General features: G+C 37.3%; 1 protein-coding gene across 2 annotated transcripts in view; it reads right to left on the reverse strand.

Annotated features, from left to right (window-relative positions):
• Nucleotides 1-16,117: 16,117 nt before the first annotated feature.
• The window catches only part of abca4b (ATP-binding cassette, sub-family A (ABC1), member 4b), a 34,892-nt gene continuing 30,464 nt past the window's right edge, over nt 16,118-20,545 (reverse strand). For both annotated transcript variants that reach the window (XM_068341606.1, XM_068341605.1), the window contains 8 exons: nt 20,172-20,234; nt 19,891-19,997; nt 18,939-19,080; nt 18,601-18,735; nt 18,210-18,313; nt 17,899-17,991; nt 17,373-17,622; nt 16,118-16,869 (listed from right to left, as the gene is read on the reverse strand). In XM_068341606.1, the coding sequence (XP_068197707.1) occupies nt 16,753-16,869; nt 17,373-17,622; nt 17,899-17,991; nt 18,210-18,313; nt 18,601-18,735; nt 18,939-19,080; nt 19,891-19,997; nt 20,172-20,234 (1,011 nt within the window). In that variant the 3' untranslated portion in view covers nt 16,118-16,752. The remainder of the gene's footprint in view (nt 16,870-17,372; nt 17,623-17,898; nt 17,992-18,209; nt 18,314-18,600; nt 18,736-18,938; nt 19,081-19,890; nt 19,998-20,171; nt 20,235-20,545) is intronic.

Raw genomic sequence — 20,545 nt, forward strand, 5'->3', positions numbered from 1 at the left:
CTTGTGTTACAAAACCAAAATGTAAAAATAATGGCAATCAGTTTATTTAAAATAAAAACATACTAAACATATATTTATATTGTTATGATTTATGAGATCTTGTAAAGGGATGCTGCCTTGCTCAATGGCAACTTGTCAGTGTTCAGGAGGTGAACTGGCACCTCCCACTGCCAGGAATGAGCTATAAAGCACAAAGGCAAAAAAGGACAACAAACAAACAAATAGATTATGACAAATAGATTATCTTTACTGACATGCTTAGTTCAACGCATAGTCTCGGGAGCCTTTGTCTTTTGCTGTTTTTAATAGGAAAAGTCCAACTATCTCTGCTCATGAAAGCTGAATCTATTGATAACATTACAATTTAAAACAGCAAAACATTCCCTGGCATTTTCTTCTTATAGGTTTTAATCAAATTGATGTGACTACTGCACTTGACGACTGTATTGGCATCGCGCCTGCAGTGTACCCTGCCTCACGTCACCCCAGTCAGCTGACGATGACGATGACGATGACGATGACGATGACGATGATGATTGGTGTGCAGTTGACACTCATTAAATTTAGGCTGGATATAAGGTTATATGCAAATTTCAACATGACACATAAATCAATGACTGCATAGCATTGACAAAATGTCAACATGACATAAGGAGATGTCAACCACAATTAGTAGGAGCATTAAGCTCTTGCAGGCAAATTACAACATTCTTTGTCAGCAGTTAATTGCTGACTAATCAATGCAAATGTAATTAAAGAAACAGTAAATACATAATTACTTATTCACTTGATTCTACAAATCCCAAAGTTTTTGAGTGGGCACAAGTGGAAAAATCATTTGCATAAGCTTGTTCTTATCGACATTAGCTTGTGCTAAAAATATAGATATTAAGCAGAGATATTAAGATATGAATCAGATTATACTTATGAATGAACAATGATTTTTTTGCAAACACCATTTTGCAGCTTCACTGATTATCGCACAAGAGCATTATGAAGCAAACACATTTCTAAATTGGCCAAATTTGGCTCAAACATGGGCAAAAGATTAATGAGAAGGCAGCTTCTTTTACTGAGTAAAAAAAAATGTTTTGGAACTTGGGATTCCAAACAGATGTCCTTAAATTTTGCATTATTGCTAGTTGGGATAACATCAAAGGGGACATATTATAAAAACCTTGTATGTTATCAAGTGTTCAAAGAGGCCAGGCAGTGACCTTTTACTCAAAGTCCATGATCAGAAAGATGTTGTCTGGACAACGAGACAAATTCGGTGTCAGTAATGAAAATCTACACCCCTACATGTATGACTGACCAAACCAAGGGCATGCAGCTAACTACTAAACACTGAGATATGTTATGTCTTATTCTTGATTCTGTACTTCCTTGGGGGTATTCTTGTACTATGGGTCTCATTTTTGGTCAAAGTTGTGGATTGTACATGTACACTGCTCTATTTTCTTCAAGAGACGTGTTTCTCACTAAACCCATGGTCAAACTTGCCATACTTGCATCAGCACTCCCCTGACACAAGGATTGGTGTGAGAGGTGTCTGTTTTAAATTTTAGGCACTCAAATAGGCTCCTCTAAATAAGCCAGCCACAGCAAGAAGAGAAGGGATTTTGGTTTTGGATAATGATGGCATTTCAGACATTTTAGACTACTGGGAAGTATTTTAGCTTGTGATAAAAGGGTCTTTTAAATAACCATTCATGTCAAGTGTCAGTTAATAGCTAAATCACTAACAGGCTTGGTCTTGAAATGTTCCTCTGGGTCTGATCGATGATAGTCAGCCAGACAGGAAGAAGGTCAGTGATGCATCCACAGCCACTATATCTTAACAAACACAATATGTGTTACTTGAGATATTGATACACAAATGATGAAGACTTCCCTGTGTATTGAATGTATGTTTGTTCAGGCTATTCTTCCAACACTTCAAGTATGATGACCTGTCTAGTGTCCATCTGTTTCATTCTAGTGGAGAAAGTTTGATAAAATTATTCTCCAGTGAAGAACACAAACGGAAATCCATTAATTGCTGTCTTTAAAATTGAAAAAAAAAAAAAACATGATAAAATTTTGTATATTGTGCCCTTTGTGGAGATTATGTGATAAAGAACTATAATGGCAGCTATTTCATCAGAAACAAGGAAGCCGAGTCACAAATATTCCTGAGGGAAAAAACCCAGCTCCTCGTGTGTTGTCTTTGGGTCAAATGCCACCAAGATGGTTAACAACAGATAAATCTCCCTAAATGATCATCTTGCACCTTGATATTGGACAACTGTTCCTGGAGCGACTGCAATATCGAAGAAAGAAAAAGGGAAGCATTGCCTTCATTTGTGAATACTGTACACTACCATGTTACTGAGGTTGTCTGAATATTAAATTCGCACACATGGAGTCAGTTACACACACACACACACACACACACACACACACACACACACACACACACACACACACACACACACACACACACACACACACAATTATGTGTTGTACTGACTGATCATAACAAAACTAAAGCTTTCTCCTCCACATATAGTTTCAATCTTCCCATAATATAACTCAACCTCAGACAAATTCACACAAGTATTTCTGAAAGCACTGTTTTATAATAATTCTGCAAACAGATTCTTAAGTCATAAAGGCTCTAGGGTCTTATAAGTTTCACATGACCATCACCTTAACATTCAACCTGTTCATCACAACAGGCATAGGTGCGATTTTTTTCGTAAGTATGAAGTCAGCTGAAAAATGATGGATCAGACTGATCTGTGTGCTGCATAGAGCTGATCTTAGCAGGATACCTCTATGACCACAGGCCTGAACTAACAGTAGAGGAGAAACTGAAACCACTCATTTTGATTGACTTCTGTTTTTCAAGCTTTACTTTTGCATATATTTATACTTATGGATTGTTATTTACAGGTGGGAAAATGGCATTAAATAATGAGACTATAAAAATAGAATAAAATTTTTCATAGTACAGAAAATGGTACAGCACTGTTCACTGGCAAAAACAATCTGAGAGCTTCTTTTAAAATACACATTTGATTTATGCACATTCCTTCCACATTTTATGCAATTCAGGTTGTTTCTTCAAGCAGCACAGATTTGGGATTTAAATTTCAGTTAACTGAAGGTCTGACATTTTTTACCCAAGGTTGTCTTCTTTTAAACATATTATATTATGAAAAAGCAGTTTAGTAGTAAGCGGTGAAGGTGATAATTGATTCAAATATTCAGGAATGAATTTTTTTCCATCCTGAATATTTAATGAAAGAAAGATAAGAAGGCTTATGTGATGTAGCGACCATAATAAGTATGTCTTTGCTTCAGGAGCAACACTCTCTCTTTATACAAGTGTTGTTTCTCATTCATTCATGTGATATTTGATCTTTGAAGGTTGATTCTAAAACATCTGGACATTTGTTTAGGGTCTAAAGATGTCTCATCTCTCATATCAGTGGCTTCTCCTGTTCTAAAGGCATGAATGGGAGTACAGATACTTAAAGTCTTCTGAGGTCGATAACACAAAGTCGTTACGGTCACATATTAACAGTTTAGTAAAAGCCCTATCATGGGTTGTTACAGTCATTGGAGACAGAAGTGGTTAGTTTGCTTAATGGAGCGTCATGTGAGTCATTCTCATTATAATTAGTTTCAAGAAACTTAGTGTGAGATGCTGAGACTTGATCATATGTTGGTGAGAGGTGGTGGAGTAGACCCCCATCTCTGTTGCTTGAGAATTAATCTCTAAGGATAAACAGTACACAGCAACATGACAAAAGACACACACAGACCATTAAAAATCGATGAAAACAAAAAATAAGTGATAAGTACCACTCGTTACAAGTAGTAACTGTGTGCTTTTAAGTGCACACAAAACAGCACAGTAATTAGTCAGGATTACATTTAACTTTTTACTTTCTCCCATTATTCCAAAATGTGTACATGCAACAAAAAGTCAATGTTTATATTCACTTTTGCAATCTGGTAAAAAGCATTTTCCATTTGCAGTTGCTATCACAAGATAGCAACTCCATAAACATATGATAATCATCTAGAATATGATTTATTTCTATAACTGCTAGCCCAACAGTCATTATAGCAGATACATAACTGTAGTGAAATGCAACATACACTTCAACCAAAAAAAAATTAATAGTCCAGCATGGAAAAATGATCCCAGAGCTTCCTCCACCACTGCAATGATGGTTTTGTTAACACCCTATTCATGGTGATGGGAACTGTTATCTTGGGCTGAAATTTATGTCTTGTCAGCGATTGATATTAACATACAGAGGAACAGGAAATAAACCCAGACCAATTTAAAAGCTGCATGTGCAGTAGTCCATAGAAATGAAACAGAGAGTATTCTGAACACCCATCACCCAAATGAGAACAGTAATTACTTTGGTCCATTTGATGCAGTTTTATGAGCATCCACTGGGAACCCTTATTTGTCTTCGCTGCAGTCTCGTCCTTAACATCTGCTGACCAACAGCAAGGGTGACTTTACCTTACTGTGAAGCTCTGCCATAACAAAATTAAATATGTGTCAGGATGGTGTGATTAGATCATTTTAATGAAATCTGGAATATTTAAAAATATGTTGCTGTAGTATATTTGAAATTAAAATTATATGGTTAATCTGTGTGTTACATTTGGACCCAGAAAAAAACTGCTATATTTACACAACTACTAAAAACAGATATAGAGTTGGGAACACCAGGAAGAGATTAAAGGAAGAATCCAAGCTTCTCCAAGATGAATTTCATGCTATAAAGAAAGATTAAAATAAAACAAAATAGTATGACTCCTAAGGAAGTGTATATTTAAAGAGCATTTTTCAGTCACTGTGCCAAGCTACCATTTAAATACAGGAAGGAGGTGTTTTTTTAAAAAAAAGGTAACTGAGAAATTGCAGTCAAAAGTATGTCTAAAATAAATTGTCAAGCACTCAAGGCTGCTTTTTTTCTTGCTACTTAAACTCAAATGTAGTTACAGAGAAGTTTGTAAGCGCCTTTATTGAAAGTTACACAGTACTTAGTTTCATACTGTAAATAGGGTTATTTTATAGTGGACATTGGGCACATAGTTTTGGGGTGCCAGTAGCTCAGTTGGTAGAGTGGGAGTCTTATGATCAAATATCGGCAGTTCGATTACCGTGTCCAACCAGTCATACTGAGAGTGTGAGCTGACAGCACTGCTGAGGTGCCCTCGAGCCAGGTGCCATCCCCCCTACAAGCTGCTCATTTCGGGTCGCACCAAGAAGTCGCTGTCCATCACTCTACCTCCCACTGTGTGTATTAATTGTTTGCTTACAGGCCCCTGGTGTTTGTTGTGTGTTTGTTTCAGGGACCCGTACTGACACATACTGTAAAATGCATGTTCAACCAGTAAAAGAGTGTAAAAATAATTTCCCCAAAGACGAACAATAAATGTGTGTTTCTTTCTTTCTTAAAATATACTATACTTAAAGCAGAATTATAACATTTTTTTACATTTATTTATGATTAAAAGTAGCTCAACAGATACAGTTAGAGATTGAAATAAAACAAATTGAAACAAGGGGCTTAGAACTTTGCCCTATGGGATGTCACATTTCAAGGATTTGAAATATGTATACTCATGGAAGTCCAATAATTGCATTTAAATCGGCTTAAATATTGAAGGAACAATATCCAAGTAACACCCTCATAAGATGAAATCAATCCTTTGGTATTTAAACAAAAAGCTTTGGCATACACACATGCTGCTCAGTGTCATCTAGCGAAATGTGTTGACCATGTGCACCTTCCTGTAATCCATTACTTTTGTCAGACATATCCTTACAAACAAATTTTGGTTCTGAGTAATTTTTTCTAGATATTTTATTGGCCCTGAACTTTCTCATTTTCTTTCTGTCTAATGGAAACTTTAACTTGTTTAGACTTTAAGAAAGAATACTTGGTTCGCAAACTTTGATGTTGCTTTTAATTATTCCAAAATATTCATGAATCAGTGATCCTTCCTAATGTTCAGCTGTTTCTGACCACACTTGTCAACAAACTCCAGAATTTGGGCTTTAGATTAGAACACTTTTTCACTGTTGAAACTGCAGGCCAATCCCATTCATGAGTTCATTCCCCATCGCAATCAAATCACATTGTTGGCTTTATTGTTAATAATAAAATAAACAAATAAAAGCAACAATAAAGTAACCTACTGCTGTAGGCCCATATCGTCAAAATTTAGCCCCATTCCCATTTTGACACCACATGACCCCATAATGCTGCCAACAGCAATTACTGACAAATAAAATTCTCTCATCAATGTCCCCATTCCCTCAAGACTTACGGATGACCAAAGCTACCATAAACTCTGGACTATCAGTCCGACCAACCAAATTACTGAACCCAAAGACAGGAGTTATTGTCTGGTATATCATCTCAGATATTTCATACTGACAGATACAGGAAATAAAAGGAGGCACTTCTGAATTATAGAAACTAATATTCTGCCAATAAATGGAGAGACACAAAGATGAAGAAACATGTTTGTCCTTCACGTAGTCGCTCCTCATTGTGGTAATTTTGAAAGTCACTTGTTCAGGTTTGTGTTTCAGTATTTGGCTGCAGTCCTCTGCAATCATCCCTTATCTGTGTGCACAGCAGCTAAGGGTTCATCTCTCTGAATGAATCGGCTCAATAAACCTGTCACAGTCCAGACTTGTTGACTCATGTTACAGCGATCCATCCTTTTTATTAGCTTCAATTTTGCTAAAGATTTACAACACAATGCTCTGCTCACGCATGACAATACAACTAAAAGACAAAGTCACTTAATATGATGCAGTTGTTTGTTGCTCTGCTCAGAGGTTGTTGTACCTCATTCTTTGAATTGCTTAATATAAAAGTACCTCAGCCTGTTATTTTTCACACTGGGAGACTTCTCTGCTGATATTACAAAGCTGTCATCTATTAATTATTTAAATAACAGCTGATCTAATTGTACAACAAAGAAGTCTATTGATGTAGCCTGGCATTACTCTCACCCAGACTCTGCTACTCTGTGATACATGCCATAGGAAGACATAAAAATAAAGGATATATACAAATAAAAGATTATTTTCATATGTCTTTGAATATTACAGAGATAATGTATCATTGGCTCCCTAACTCTTCTTACAGTCTCATCAACAGGTCAAAGTTTTCATCGTTATCCATTGAAATAACTCAATAGTGGATGGATTGGTGTCCAGAGGAGTGCCATGATAGGTTTTCATGGATCCTATTAGGTCAACTTTCATGTTTTGATGAATTGGAAAAACAACTACTAAAAAGTATAGCAATCAAGATTTATTTTTAAAAAATAACAGTAAACGTGTGGTCTAAAAAAATTCAGCTCCATCCAATTAAAAGCTTTGTCTCAGCATTTAGAGTCTACAGACTTTAAACACTGTATCTACATTAACAAAGCCTGAAATGTTCCATTTTGATGAAAATAAAGAGGCTGCCATCATCTTTGTTGATAGGATGATACACTTACCATGTCATTATTACTTGTTATTGTTCATGTCTGTGTGGGTTTTGTCTGAGGTCATTTGAAGACGATAGTAACTACAACTGTCAGGAGAGATTTGCCGTAAGATCTTCGATTGACAGCTGAGGGTGTTGACGTAAAGATGAGCAGACTTCTCTTTCAGATTAACTTTCTGTGGCTCATGCCTCAGATTGATCTGTGCCAAGGACTTGCATGGCCTTGGTGTGGGTATTGTAAAAAGAAATTGGATTCATTCCTTTAAAGCAGCATTTCTCAAATAGTGGGGCGCGCCTACCTCAGGGGGTGTATGCCCGGGGAGGTTGGGGGGGGTGACCCTGGGCAACACGCTTTTTTTGCCGTATTAGAATTAAGTGTAATTGCACATCCACTACAGTAGTTGGCAGTGGCACTCTCATTGTCAGGTGTGCGCAAGGGAGTATTAGCTCAAAAACGTGCCGACTATTGCCGCTTTGTGAATGATGCTTCAGTAAACCAGCGAGCTTTGTTAGCATTATATAAGGTGGAGTCTCAAACTGCTCAGTGCAAAAAGCTGTGCACTTCCTAAACGAGCTCAGTATAGCCATTAATTCTGACTTCCTCACTTTGATATAAAAAAAAAATCACAAATTATGTTATTCATTTTTGTTTTGTAGGTTAAGGTGTTTTATGTTTTGTGCTCCTCAGTTAATGTTGCTGAACTGAATTTGAATGTATTATTATTTATTGGTTTTATTTAATTTTAATTTTCAGCATCAAATGGTGCAATACGTTTGTGAAAAATGTTTACAGTTCAAACAAGCTTTATTTATTTCAGGAAAATTCATGCATTTAAAACTTTTCTGTTAAGACTAAAACATAATATTAATGAAATTATTCTTTGTCTTAAATTGAACTATTTTCTTTTTTTGTTGTTGTTTTTTTTGTTTTCTTTAATGTCAATAAGAATACAATGTTTTGCACATGTGTACTTAACAATTTTATAGTCAATTGATATTATTTATAGTTGTGGCGCAGAGTGGGGGTGGGCACAAATTGTTTCCTTCTTGCTAAGGGGAACGCAACAGAAAATAATTGAGAAGCACTGCTATAACGGAATAGCTCCTGGGGTTGTGAAAAAAAGAGTATGATCAAAAAATGGCACCTTTATTAAATCAGTTACAAAAATTGTTGGGATGTGTTCAGTAGTTCAGGCAGGCACGGAAGTCATTTTACAGTTGCTTGTAGCAAACATTCTCCAATCATTTATGTTTACCACGTATCTCTCTCAATAGGTGATCCAAAGGAACTTTTGGCAGTCTGTATCCACGATACAAAGCGCTGCATCCTCACTTACTCTGCTGCCTACTTCCAACAATTAGACTCTTTGAATATCCTCAGCTTCCTCCTGTATTAGCATTTAGTTGTATGTTTTCAGAATTTTTATTAGGACTTCATGTTCATTAAATCTCAGGCTTTGCCAGGGGTTTGTTAGCTCTCTACATCAAATTGCTCACAATTGTTCCGCTGAATCCAAAAGCATTACTGAAGCAAACAAAATGTACATGCTTCATTGTGTTTAATTATGACACAACTTGTTTATATGGCAAGAGTTATATAGAGTTGTTATACTGTATTTCAAAATGTATGGAAATTAGCAGCTTTACAGAGCCAGACCTGACAGGAAGTGTCCTATCTTAGATTAGCATATACTGTATACTGAAACCATGAAAAAGCAGTATTTTATTTGATTAATCCATACAAAAAAATAATGCTATTTGTGTTTTTTAAGCATATTTTTGATCTTTGGGTGACAAAACTAGCTTGTTAACACTGCCTTCAATCGTTAGGCTCAACAAAATTAATTTGCTCCTGACTCCAGCTTCATATTAAATGTAACATTAGACATCGATCTTTTAAAACTTCTGCCAAGTAAGACAGTTTCCGAAAATTCATGGCACTTCTTTCGACCAGCAGTAAACTTTCTCCTTGAGGTAAACACAACTGTGAGTCAGCCTTTGACCCACTACTGAACATACTGTGATATTTATACATTAGTCATCTGATAAATGTTTCTCATGGTAACCTTAATAAAATCAAATTTATATATAATATGAGCGATCATACATGTAATGCAAACTGTATAATCTTATGTGGATAGTAGATTGTTGAGTTTTATTCCCACTCTGCCGAATACTAACACAATGACACCAACCCAGTGTCAAGAATTTGACCCGAAAATATAATTCAGACACTGAATTTCTTCCACAGCTACTGTATATATTCTATATATTACCGTTGCTGTTGCTTATCTTTGACCTTGTGATAATGGGTTGAGAAGAGGGCAGCTGCAGGACAGGTGGCAGACTAGTCTTCAGTATTAGAGCTTATAGACATAAAGTCGCACGGGCAAAAGTTTGGAAAGGCAGCGCGGGTGAAGCTGAAGCAAGAGTCGATCTGAGTTCTAAAAACCACAATGGATTACAGCAGCAAAATACAGGGAGTTGACTGGAGCATTATATCGCATAAGTAAATTTGTTGAGTTGAAGTGAAGATCAGATGCTAAACAATCAACTGCCAGTCAAACTGTCTTTCTTGAGCCTATTTCTGCCATCTAAAATTTGCATTCAATTAAATTTTAAAGATCCTTCTATTACTCATTTATTATTTCTTAAAATTTGCATTCCTTTATTTTACAATAATTTATCTATCAAAAGACAATTTAAGTTTTGGTTTTAAGCAGTTATTACTGTTATTAATCAAAAATCTGTGTGCAACCACTGTAAAAATCTGTCATTTTTGGTGGATTAGACTAAATTGTTGCACCATTGGAACAAGGAGCAGCCACTGGGAGCTGTCACATACAAAGCTGCAGGCAGTGAGCTCATCTCAGCAGAAGTCCTGTCACTGTCCTCTGCCATTCAGATGCATGCTGAACTCATTCAAAAGAAAAGACTGTCTTACTTCTAACAATGCTGCAGCCAGAATTCTAGGACCTGTATTTTTAAACCACTTTGGTCGTTGCCACCATGTGGTGCCAAAGTCAGAATGGAAAGTACTGTATAAGGATTCCAAGTTAAAGCCCAGAATTTGTATTTTTCACCCTACTGTTACCATGTTAATGTATCCAAGGAAACAGCATTTAACATGGGATGCAGAAGAAGGTTACAGCTGCATTAAGTATGGATACAGGCAGTCAACCATATTGTCTTTGACATTTAAGGGCCTAACAGTAGGGATGGCATCGCCTTCATTATACTCAGCTTCCACAGCTTGTTAGGTGCGACAAATTTGCTGTCAGCCCACTCCTCATTAGGACAAATAGGAGCATTCTGTGGATGTGCACATCAGCTATTTCTAAAAGCTGTCACTCCAAAACCAACATAGATTTTTTCTGACTGTTGTTTCAAAATCAGTCAATGAAATGTACTGAATGTGTGTACAGCTAATGCCCTTGTATAATATTTTACCTAAATGTAAATGATCCATGTATTATAGCTTTTAATTTTTAAATTAAATCAATTAGACACTCATGAGAAATTTATATGCATTTCCTGGGCAAATGATTCAACTATATTCTGTAAATGGGGCATAACTAACGTTTAAAATGGAAATATTCATAGTTCTATTTCCACACTTACTTTGAACAAATCTTTGTATTGAAGACTTCACATTATCAGGTGTTCAAGAACAGAGCAGTGCTTCTCAATTGTTTACATGAACGTTGTACAAGTACATGGTCTGTGCTTGTGCCCCAGCTCACAATTTCACTATTGATGAAAACAAAATTTTTGAAAAATCCCAGTGCGTCCCCTGGAGTTTGCATCGCTGTTTTTGGAGGAAATGCAATGGCATTATCACCCCGGGAGTCACAGCATGAAGCTCTGGTGCTGTATAGAGGAAAATAACATTCCGTTTTCAACAGTTGGATTAAAATCTCAATCAAGCGCTGTAACTTGATAATCGCCCTAATGAGCAATGCAGAAAAGTGATAGATGTGGCATTTGTGTGTTGTGTGACTCAGGCTTTACTGATCATATGACTATGGAAAACATGAACTTGAGGGCAACTGAGTTGGGGTTTTTGGTTTTTTTTGTTTTGTTGTTTTTTTCTGAATGAAACCTGCAAACATATTTCTATTGTGCCACAGTGATCCCACAGACATGGAATTTGGTAATAACTTTACCAAGAGTACAAGAATGAGAGAGAGAGAGAGAGAGAGAGAGAGAGAGAGAGAGAGAGAGAGAGAGAGAGAGAGAGAGAGAGAGAGAGAGAGAGAAATAGTAGAGAGATAATAGTGCATTGGCGTCACACCTGGAGTGTCCCCTGTCAGATGCCCCCAGTTGGTTGGCTGGGATAGGCTCCAGCAACCTGTGACAGCAGATGAAGAGGGTATTAAAAATGAACGAATATATATACTGTATATACAATATATATATGTGTGTGTGTGTGTGTGTGTGTGTGTGTGTGTATATATGTATATATAAATATATATATAGGGAGGGAGGGATGGATGGATGGATAAATAGATAGATAGATAGATAGGCACACACACATGCGCGCGCACACACACACACACACACACACACACACACACACACACACACACACACACACGCAGACACACACACACACACACACACACACACACACACATACACACACACACACAGAGAGAGAGAGTATATATAACATATATAGCAGTATCAGCTCAAGTTATGCCGAGACATCTCCACTGATACCAACTCCAGGAACTTTACTTTTCGGTCCCTTTATTAGCTCACAAATCTCATCCAACAGCAGAACTTCATCTTCTTGCATTGAGTCCCAAGTGACTTCATTTTGAGACATTTTTTTTATCTACAATGTGCACTCAAAATGCAAATGCCCAAGTGTAGCAAGTAAGCCATGTACTGAGCCTAACCAAAAATGATGGGAGAGACAAGTTTTTGCAAGCAAGAGATTCATTTAGAAAAGAAACTAAACTATAGTAATTCATCCAAAAATGTATATTTTCTACTGTTTGCTTATGAGATGAATCAACCATAAAAAACAAGGTTTTTCTTCTCTTGTTGACACATTTCAGAGGGAATGTCGAAGTATGAGAAACAAATTGGAGACTGAGATCTATTTCATTTGTTGAGATTTGCAAGTACAGATTCTGTAGCATGAGCAATGGTGTGTGGGTGAAAGAGGACAGAGGGGAAATGTTTGTTCAAGATTTCTGCAGAGGAACTTTTCCAGCTTATAGAGACACACACAAAATGTAAGAAGATGCAGGCCGGCTGCATGGATCTGATACGCTTTGAAAATACGCTTGATCAGCAATGCCGTCTATGAGCCCACACATCCTTCAGACTTCAAACACACCTCCTGAAGGTTAGGGACACAGAGCTGAGTACATGACAGAGGGATGCTTCTGCAGAGATGCTAGATTTTACATTGCATTATAGGGATATTTTAATAAACCTGCTGCCCTCGTGTGGTTGGCTCTGCATGACCATAAAAAAAACAAATTACTACAAGAAAACAACAACAAACTTACGACCTCATACCTTTAGATATACAACTCAGAATGCTGATCGCCTACATACTGATTGAAAATTAAGTAGTGGTCATACAGCTCGCTCACTGTGAAGTGTCTACATCTGCAGTGGTTCCTACCTTCTTTGAGAAAAAACCATAGTGAGACTAATTTCAGAAACAGCTGATCTTTTGTTCAGACTTGTAAAGAAAATGTTCCTCTGTAAGCTGTCTGGGTCCAGAACACTGGACCTGTAAGCCTCACTACAAAACATTTTTCCTTCTCACTATTATGTTGTTTTTTTTTTTTTAATCATTACTTTGCTTTGGTCAATACATCACACATGTCCTCTTCATGGCAGAAAGCCATCCTTTTACATGACAGATGACTGATCAAGCTTTGAATACTGGGCCTAAATAGTAAATAGTGGAAATGACATTGACAATGACAGTCAAAACGCTATAGCTGAAAGAATGATGATTAATATCAAGGCAGCTGTTTAAATATGCAGAGCAGGTCATTGTAATCACAGAGTATAACAAACAACACTGTTGTGCTTTGGTGTTTTCTGCAGGCTCCAGGTGGCGCTATGACTGTAGCCAAAGTTTTTCATTTACATATTGTCACATTGGGCAGATTGGACCATGAGTAATGGAGTCATAATGCTTAGTGTCATGTCACAACACAAAATGCACCGCAAAATTTAACTAATCACCTGCTTTCTCTTCCAGACTAGTTTTTGTGTGTGTGTGTGTGTGTGTGTGTGTGTGTGTGTGTGTGTGTGTGTGTGTGTGTGTGTGTGTGTGTGTGTGTGTGTGTGTGTGTGTGTGTGTGTGTGTGTGTGTGTGTGTGTGTGTGTGTGTGTGTGTGTGTGTGTGTGTGTGTGGGCTGAAAGGAACTTGTTGACTGTGCAAATTTTCTGCTAAAGCGTTTACTGCTCTTCCGTTTCGTTATCTTCTTAAATAGAAAACATATTTTTGCTTGGCAGAGAGAGAAGTATCCATAAGAAATAATTTGCCACAGGCTACTTATTCTAAAACATGTCACTGATAAAATGCTCCCATTTTTATACTAAACTGAGCTGCTCAGTTTGACAAAAAGCTTTGAACTGTTAAAAGTTCAGAATGAGATGAGGGTGGACTTTTAGTTGAACCCCCTCCCTTCACTTAGTAACTTAATCTCTTATCCAGGCTGGGGGGTTTTCTGCTTGCTGTCTGTCTTGATACAAGTGATCTTTTTTTTGACACCATCATTCAATCATGCTCCCAATTAAACTCGTGACCTGAAATATCTGCCTTATGGCTGACGAGGGGAAAAAAATTAAACTCTCTGACTCAAAAAATGATGTACAGTATGTACCTTCCAAAATAACCACATTATTCTCATATTCAAATAACTGTTGTATAAATGACCATTGCTAAATGGCAATGTATGGAAGATTTTTCCCAGCAGAGACACTCATTGATAAATCATTACTACCTGCTAATGATATTACCATAGCTCTACTTTAGAGGTTGAACACCAGAAAATATCCCCTTACTTTCACCATCTCTTCACAAAACTGGGTTGTAACTTCAATCACCAGTCAGTATAAATTCATTAAACTTCTCTCTTCATACCATAATTTAAAAACAGTTGTAATTCTCTAATAATTTCCGTCCTTGCTTCAAAACACCAATGAATTCTTGCTTCACCCCAAGAATAACCTTATTTTTAAACCAAATTAATCTCCATCCCTTCCTCATGAATTATCCCCCCAATTCATACGTAAACTGTTAGTTCAACCCTACCTAGTTTTGAAGAAAAAAAAATTGTCTAAAGAAATTAAACAAAGGTGTCTGATTTCTACTCAGCAGTTGGCCCATGAGTTAAGTCTTTAAAATATCCAATAATGCAGTAGTGATTATCTTTTGTCTGAAATCCAGGTTTGTAAGAAGGGCTCGCTGTTTTATAATGAATCAGATCAGATCCCTCCTGAGATTCCTGGGATGATATCAGACAATATATAAAATTGAATGACATGAATGACCTCTATGCTCTAAATGCACTCATTACAAATTGATTGCCAAAAAAATATACAATTTAAAGTGGTTGTTGTGCATTATCAAAACAATTTTTTTTCTTGTTTCTACATTTACTGTATATAGTGGACCTTCCTAACCCTACCAACTCCCAGAATCTGGAAAACAAACAAGTCCTGTATCGACATTAAAGCCCGTAAACTTGTGAAACAGTGCTCAAACACACTGAGTATGGTATTAAGTTTAATCAAAATGCGAAGTTACAATCTAAAAAATTACAGTAACTGAGTATACGAATTTCCTCACTATTGCAGCATTAGCATATCTCCTTGCTCGTGCATAAATTATCAATATTGGTCAGAATTTGTGTTAAACCTAATCCCACCAGAAAATTGTTCTTTTTCTGCATTTGCTCACAGTTATTCTGCATTTAGTTACATTCAGCCAAAAAACACCCTCTCTCAGTGTTCTGCAGTGTAAAAGGGATATTTCATATCTTCTTATCCTGTGGGCTGTTTGCTCTCCCACAGCGACACTACTGAAGCTCATCAGCTTTGTCCAGATGACCATATAGGAAAAAGAGGAGAATAAGATGCACACAAGAGAATTCATTAGTGGCCCCAGATTGAACAGTGCAATCATGCCCCCTGCTTCTTTGAGTTAGCCAATGAAATTTGGGATAGTTGGAGGCGATGACGCCACCCCTTGCGGCAGGAGAACAGTAATTGGACTGTGTGTCAGATAAATCCTGGTTGTGACAAGCCACTCAGAAGATTGTCGCCTTGGCCCAGTTGAAAGTTATTTCTCTGACGCTGACCTGCAGTGGCTTTTCAGAGGAGGTCAGTGTAATTAATGTAAGGGTGAAAAGCCCTTTAACTGTCTTCACTAAATAACCCAAATTGACATCTGACTGTTCTAACAGAAGAGCGGATTAAAAATCTTTCAGAAATGTGTCTGAGGCATGGTGCACTTCGCACATGACTTAGGAAACTTTTTTTTTGATTTTAATGACAAAACGACAAACAAGCTAAACCAGACAGTGCAGCATGTGAAAAATAATGCATGTGAAACTTTTATTTGTGCAAGTACAAAATATAAACACTTTTATATTCAGATACGTTTGTCTATTTTAATTTGAATACTTTCATCTAGTTTAACCTTTGAGAAGAACATGACAATGCATGAAACATGGCAGATAAAAATTCTTGACTGTACAACTGTAAATGATGGAAAACAATGGAAGTCATAGCACATTTGTTTTGAAAAAAATACATTCTTCAACATATGTCACTTTAAACTGAGGTGAGTGAAAACATTACAAAACATTTTTTTCTAAACGCGTAAGCATTCATTTCACATTTAATATGTACAAATTTATACAGGCTGGTCAGTCTAAGCAAAAAAAAATTGTTTCTATATTGCTGTGAAGAAGCTGCTGCTTCTAATTTTCGATATCAACTCATGATCCCGAGCCTGTGTCCGGCATGTTTACAGCCGAAGGCTTAAAAGCTGTGGCTGAAAAAAAAGAAAAGATCTGTTTCACGTAGGCAAGTTATCAAAAAAGCTGATTGTCTCTACTCTAACAAAAATAATTAGGCTTGTGAAGATTAATACTGATTCTCAATTGCAGAATATGAAAACTTTATATTGTTGGTCTGCAGAGCAACACGGTTGTGTCTTTATGTCACAACTTTTTCATGTTTTCCTCTGTGCTGGTGAGATCTTAATGTCTTTTCTTCCTCCAGCAGTTCGTCTATGCAAAGTAACGTCCTCATCCTCTCCCGTCTGTTGCTTGGCAAAGTTGACAAACACCTGCAAAACAGTCACAAACAATTCAGTACAAAATAATGCATTGCAACTTCCTCAATGGATGTAATAATGCATTAATAATGTAGTAACAATGTTTCTGCCTGGTATAATTAATCACAATCACTTTATTGTTATCCATCCATCCACCTTCATAAAAATAAAATCGTAATCGTCCTGACTTCACCTGCTTATTCGTTTTTTGGGTTATTATTGCTGTTGTTGTTGTTGTTGCTGTTGTTTGGGTAAGAATTTACTTGCATGACAGATTCAGATTCAGGTGTGACTTGTTGCTTAATTTTGTAGAAGGCAACAGCACTGTTTCCCATAAAAAACAGCCTGTCAAATTGGATTTTGTGTATGCAAGTATTGATTGGTTTAATATTTTAAACAAATATTTATTTGTAAACTTCATGTAGTACAGAAGTATTATCAATGCATTAACATTTGTGAAACAAAGACTGAGACATTGGTCCCTTAATTCTCTGGTTGTATTGGCTCATACATACCTGGTCTAGTGTTGTCTGGGAAACAGAGTAATCCTCGATGCTGAGCCTCTCTTTATTGGCCACCACCAGCTGAAATATCCTGGCTAGAGAGGAGGAGGCGATCTTGTACTGCAGAGTGTTGTAATGTTTCTCCCTCTGAACGCAACCAGGGAAGGAGCTCTCCATAAAGCTCTCCACAGGTTCCAGGTCTGGAGATGAGTTCGCTTTAGCTGCCTTGATTTTCATGGTTACCACATAGCCATCACCAAATCTGGATCAAAGCAATACAGTGTGACAGCATTAGACATTTCCCAGCATTCATTATGGTTGTTTCTTCATCTCTCTGACTGCTGCTGTGCATCATACAGGAACCTTCAAAAATAGCTCTCTGCTAGAAAAGCTATTCTTTCTCACATCACCGTGGATGAAAATGTCAAACGACAGAACAGTCCATGTTGTTGGTATGAATGTTAATGTACTGTTTAATTCTTTTAGAAACAGAATATATGATGGTTGCATATGAAAACTTATTTATCACATTTCTTACTTGTATTTGAGATGCTGGATGGTACCCAGACACTTGAAGGTCCCGTTGACCATGATGGCCAATCGAGTGCAGAGCGCCTCACACTCCTCCATGCTGATTGAAAACAACCATAATCCATCTGTAATTTTGCTGTTATTATTTCATGTCTACAAGCAATAAATCATAATTTCACAAATGTATATGTCAAAATCAAACTAATTCCAGTCTAGCCATGATTTCAACAGCAGTTGTTGGCTGGAGACATCTCTGTGTTTGCTCAGCTGCTGCAGCAGGTGTGTGCAGTGTATCGATTTCATTATTAGAAGCCAAACCTGTGTGATGTTAGCACCACAGCCCTGCCATCCTGGATAACACTCATTATGGCATTCCACAGGAAGCGTCGAGAGTGGGGATCCATCCCTGTTGTGGGCTCATCCTAAATACACACAGCCACAACAAAAAACAAACTTCACTGTCTGCACACAAAAGACCGTATGAGCAGAGACAAAAGCCTTATCTCTATCAGCATATGGCAAAGATCACAGATTTATGCCAATTTGAATTGAACTGCACAGTTTGCCTGCCAATGTATAAAACATTGCAGGCCAGGCTTGACTGCACCCATATGGCCTCCCATCTGGATCCATAAACCATTTCACTGACAAATCCCTGCATAAAACTCAAACAATGGGCACATGAGCTCCTTGTCATTGGCTTACTCACCAGTAGCACCAGTGCTGGGCAGCCAATCATGGCAATGGCTGTGGACAGTTTGCGTCTGTTGCCTCCACTGTAGGTCCCCGCACATTGACCAGCGTACTCTGTCAGCCCCAGTTTCTGAATGCCCCACTCTGCCACCTACAGGAGGAAAATGAAACGTGCATCTGGTGGGTTTATGCAAAGACAAGGAACTGAAGGCTGAGTTCCAGGATAGGCAATGTTTTTTAATTGATAGGTCCTCCGTAAAAATGTTAATATCAAAAGGATAAAACTTCGGCGGTTCAGGGTGACAGATTTTAGATATGATATACAAAATGTACAGCAGCTGGAGAAGTACCCACTCTGGGGATCTCTGACTCAGGTACCCCCCTGAGACGAGCGTAGAGGTACAGATGTTCTCTGCCGGTCAGAAGTTCATCAATGGCATCAAACTGAGGACAGTAGCCCATGTTCTGATGCACATCCAGAATTTCTGTTTGGATGCTGGAAAAGAAGACAAAATGTGTAATTTATAGCAGTGAGCCAAAAGAATAAATAATTTATCAGAATTAAAAATAATTAAAATTTTCAGAGCTGGATTAGACTGATAAAGTTGATATTTCGTAAACCTAGGGCTGATTCAACTGAGTAAAATAGTATATGAAACTTGACAAGAACATTTTTGTCTTTGAGTCATTTAGATCAATCAATTTTATGGATTTAACAATGGCTAAATTCTTGTCTGAATAAAATAAATATAAATTTATATTCAATAAATATTCTTTGTTTGGATGACTCATGATCGACCTGTAAGGAGTGTTGTATGCGTTGCTGTATCAGACGGCCAACAGTTAAAAGGTTCAGAAACCACTTTATTAGATGGTTGTTTTAAATGGCTATTAAACCACATTTTTTCTTTGACATTATTCATATAATTTCAGCATCAAGTGATGGTGCAAATGTAGCTTAGACCATAGAGAGGTGACATCTGTCATAAAAACCTGTGGGTGGGTATGATCCAATAGTTGGCACAGAAACTGTGTTTGTAAGAGCACCAATCTTAATTTAGCGTGGCTGAGCTATAAATATTGATTGTCAATTAATTTCCAAGCCCTTGTTTCTAATTTCCTATCTACACTACCTGACTACAGGAGTTGGTTTTACAGTTCCAACAGTGTCAACAACAACTATTTCAGATTGGACTGTTATCTTCAGTCTGGAAACATGCAGAATGAAAATTATTTTACAGCTGGCGTCTGATCCAGCTCTGAAAGCACTTTGTGCTCTATCAACCAGGGTCAAATCTTTGTGAACCTATAGCCAGCAACAGTCGCCTCCCCAGAGCTGACATCACTGTCGCCAGTCAGCATTTTGAAGGTCGTTGTCTTTCCAGCTCCATTAACTCCCAAGAGGCCAAAGCACTAAGAAGGAATAAAAAATAATAATAAAAAAACCCCACAAGATCTGCTGAATTACAGATGAAGTGCACTCACTAGTGTACAGAATAAAACGTTATCCTTTTTATACGCTATTGCTCAGTTTTGCTTCATAAAAGGGAAAAATCTCCATCTCTCAGATGAACTCTTTGACTTTACCTCTCCTGCAGGGACACTGACACAAATCCGGTCCACAGCTGCCCTCTTTCTGCCCACGTATGTCTGTGCAGAGAAGGCAGGGAAACACCAGCTGACTCTATCTGTGTAGTGCTTTCTAAAATAATACGTACAAACTTTGAAGTAAAAAAATAAAATATGACCCCAAAAAAATCATTAATGTATCGTTAGTGTGTTCTTCATTTTCAAATACCACTCATTTATCTCCATTATTATCATCTGTTTTCTATTTTACTGGTAGAATGGACCTTTTACCCTAGACTCAATGATTAAAATTTGATTGATCAACTTTTTTTAGCTTTTCCAGACCTCTCACCACATGTAGATGACTTACCCTTGAGCAAACACAAAAAACA

Source organism: Antennarius striatus, chromosome 18 (assembly GCF_040054535.1).
Source record: "Antennarius striatus isolate MH-2024 chromosome 18, ASM4005453v1, whole genome shotgun sequence".
NCBI classification, from domain to species: Eukaryota; Metazoa; Chordata; class Actinopteri; order Lophiiformes; family Antennariidae; genus Antennarius; species Antennarius striatus.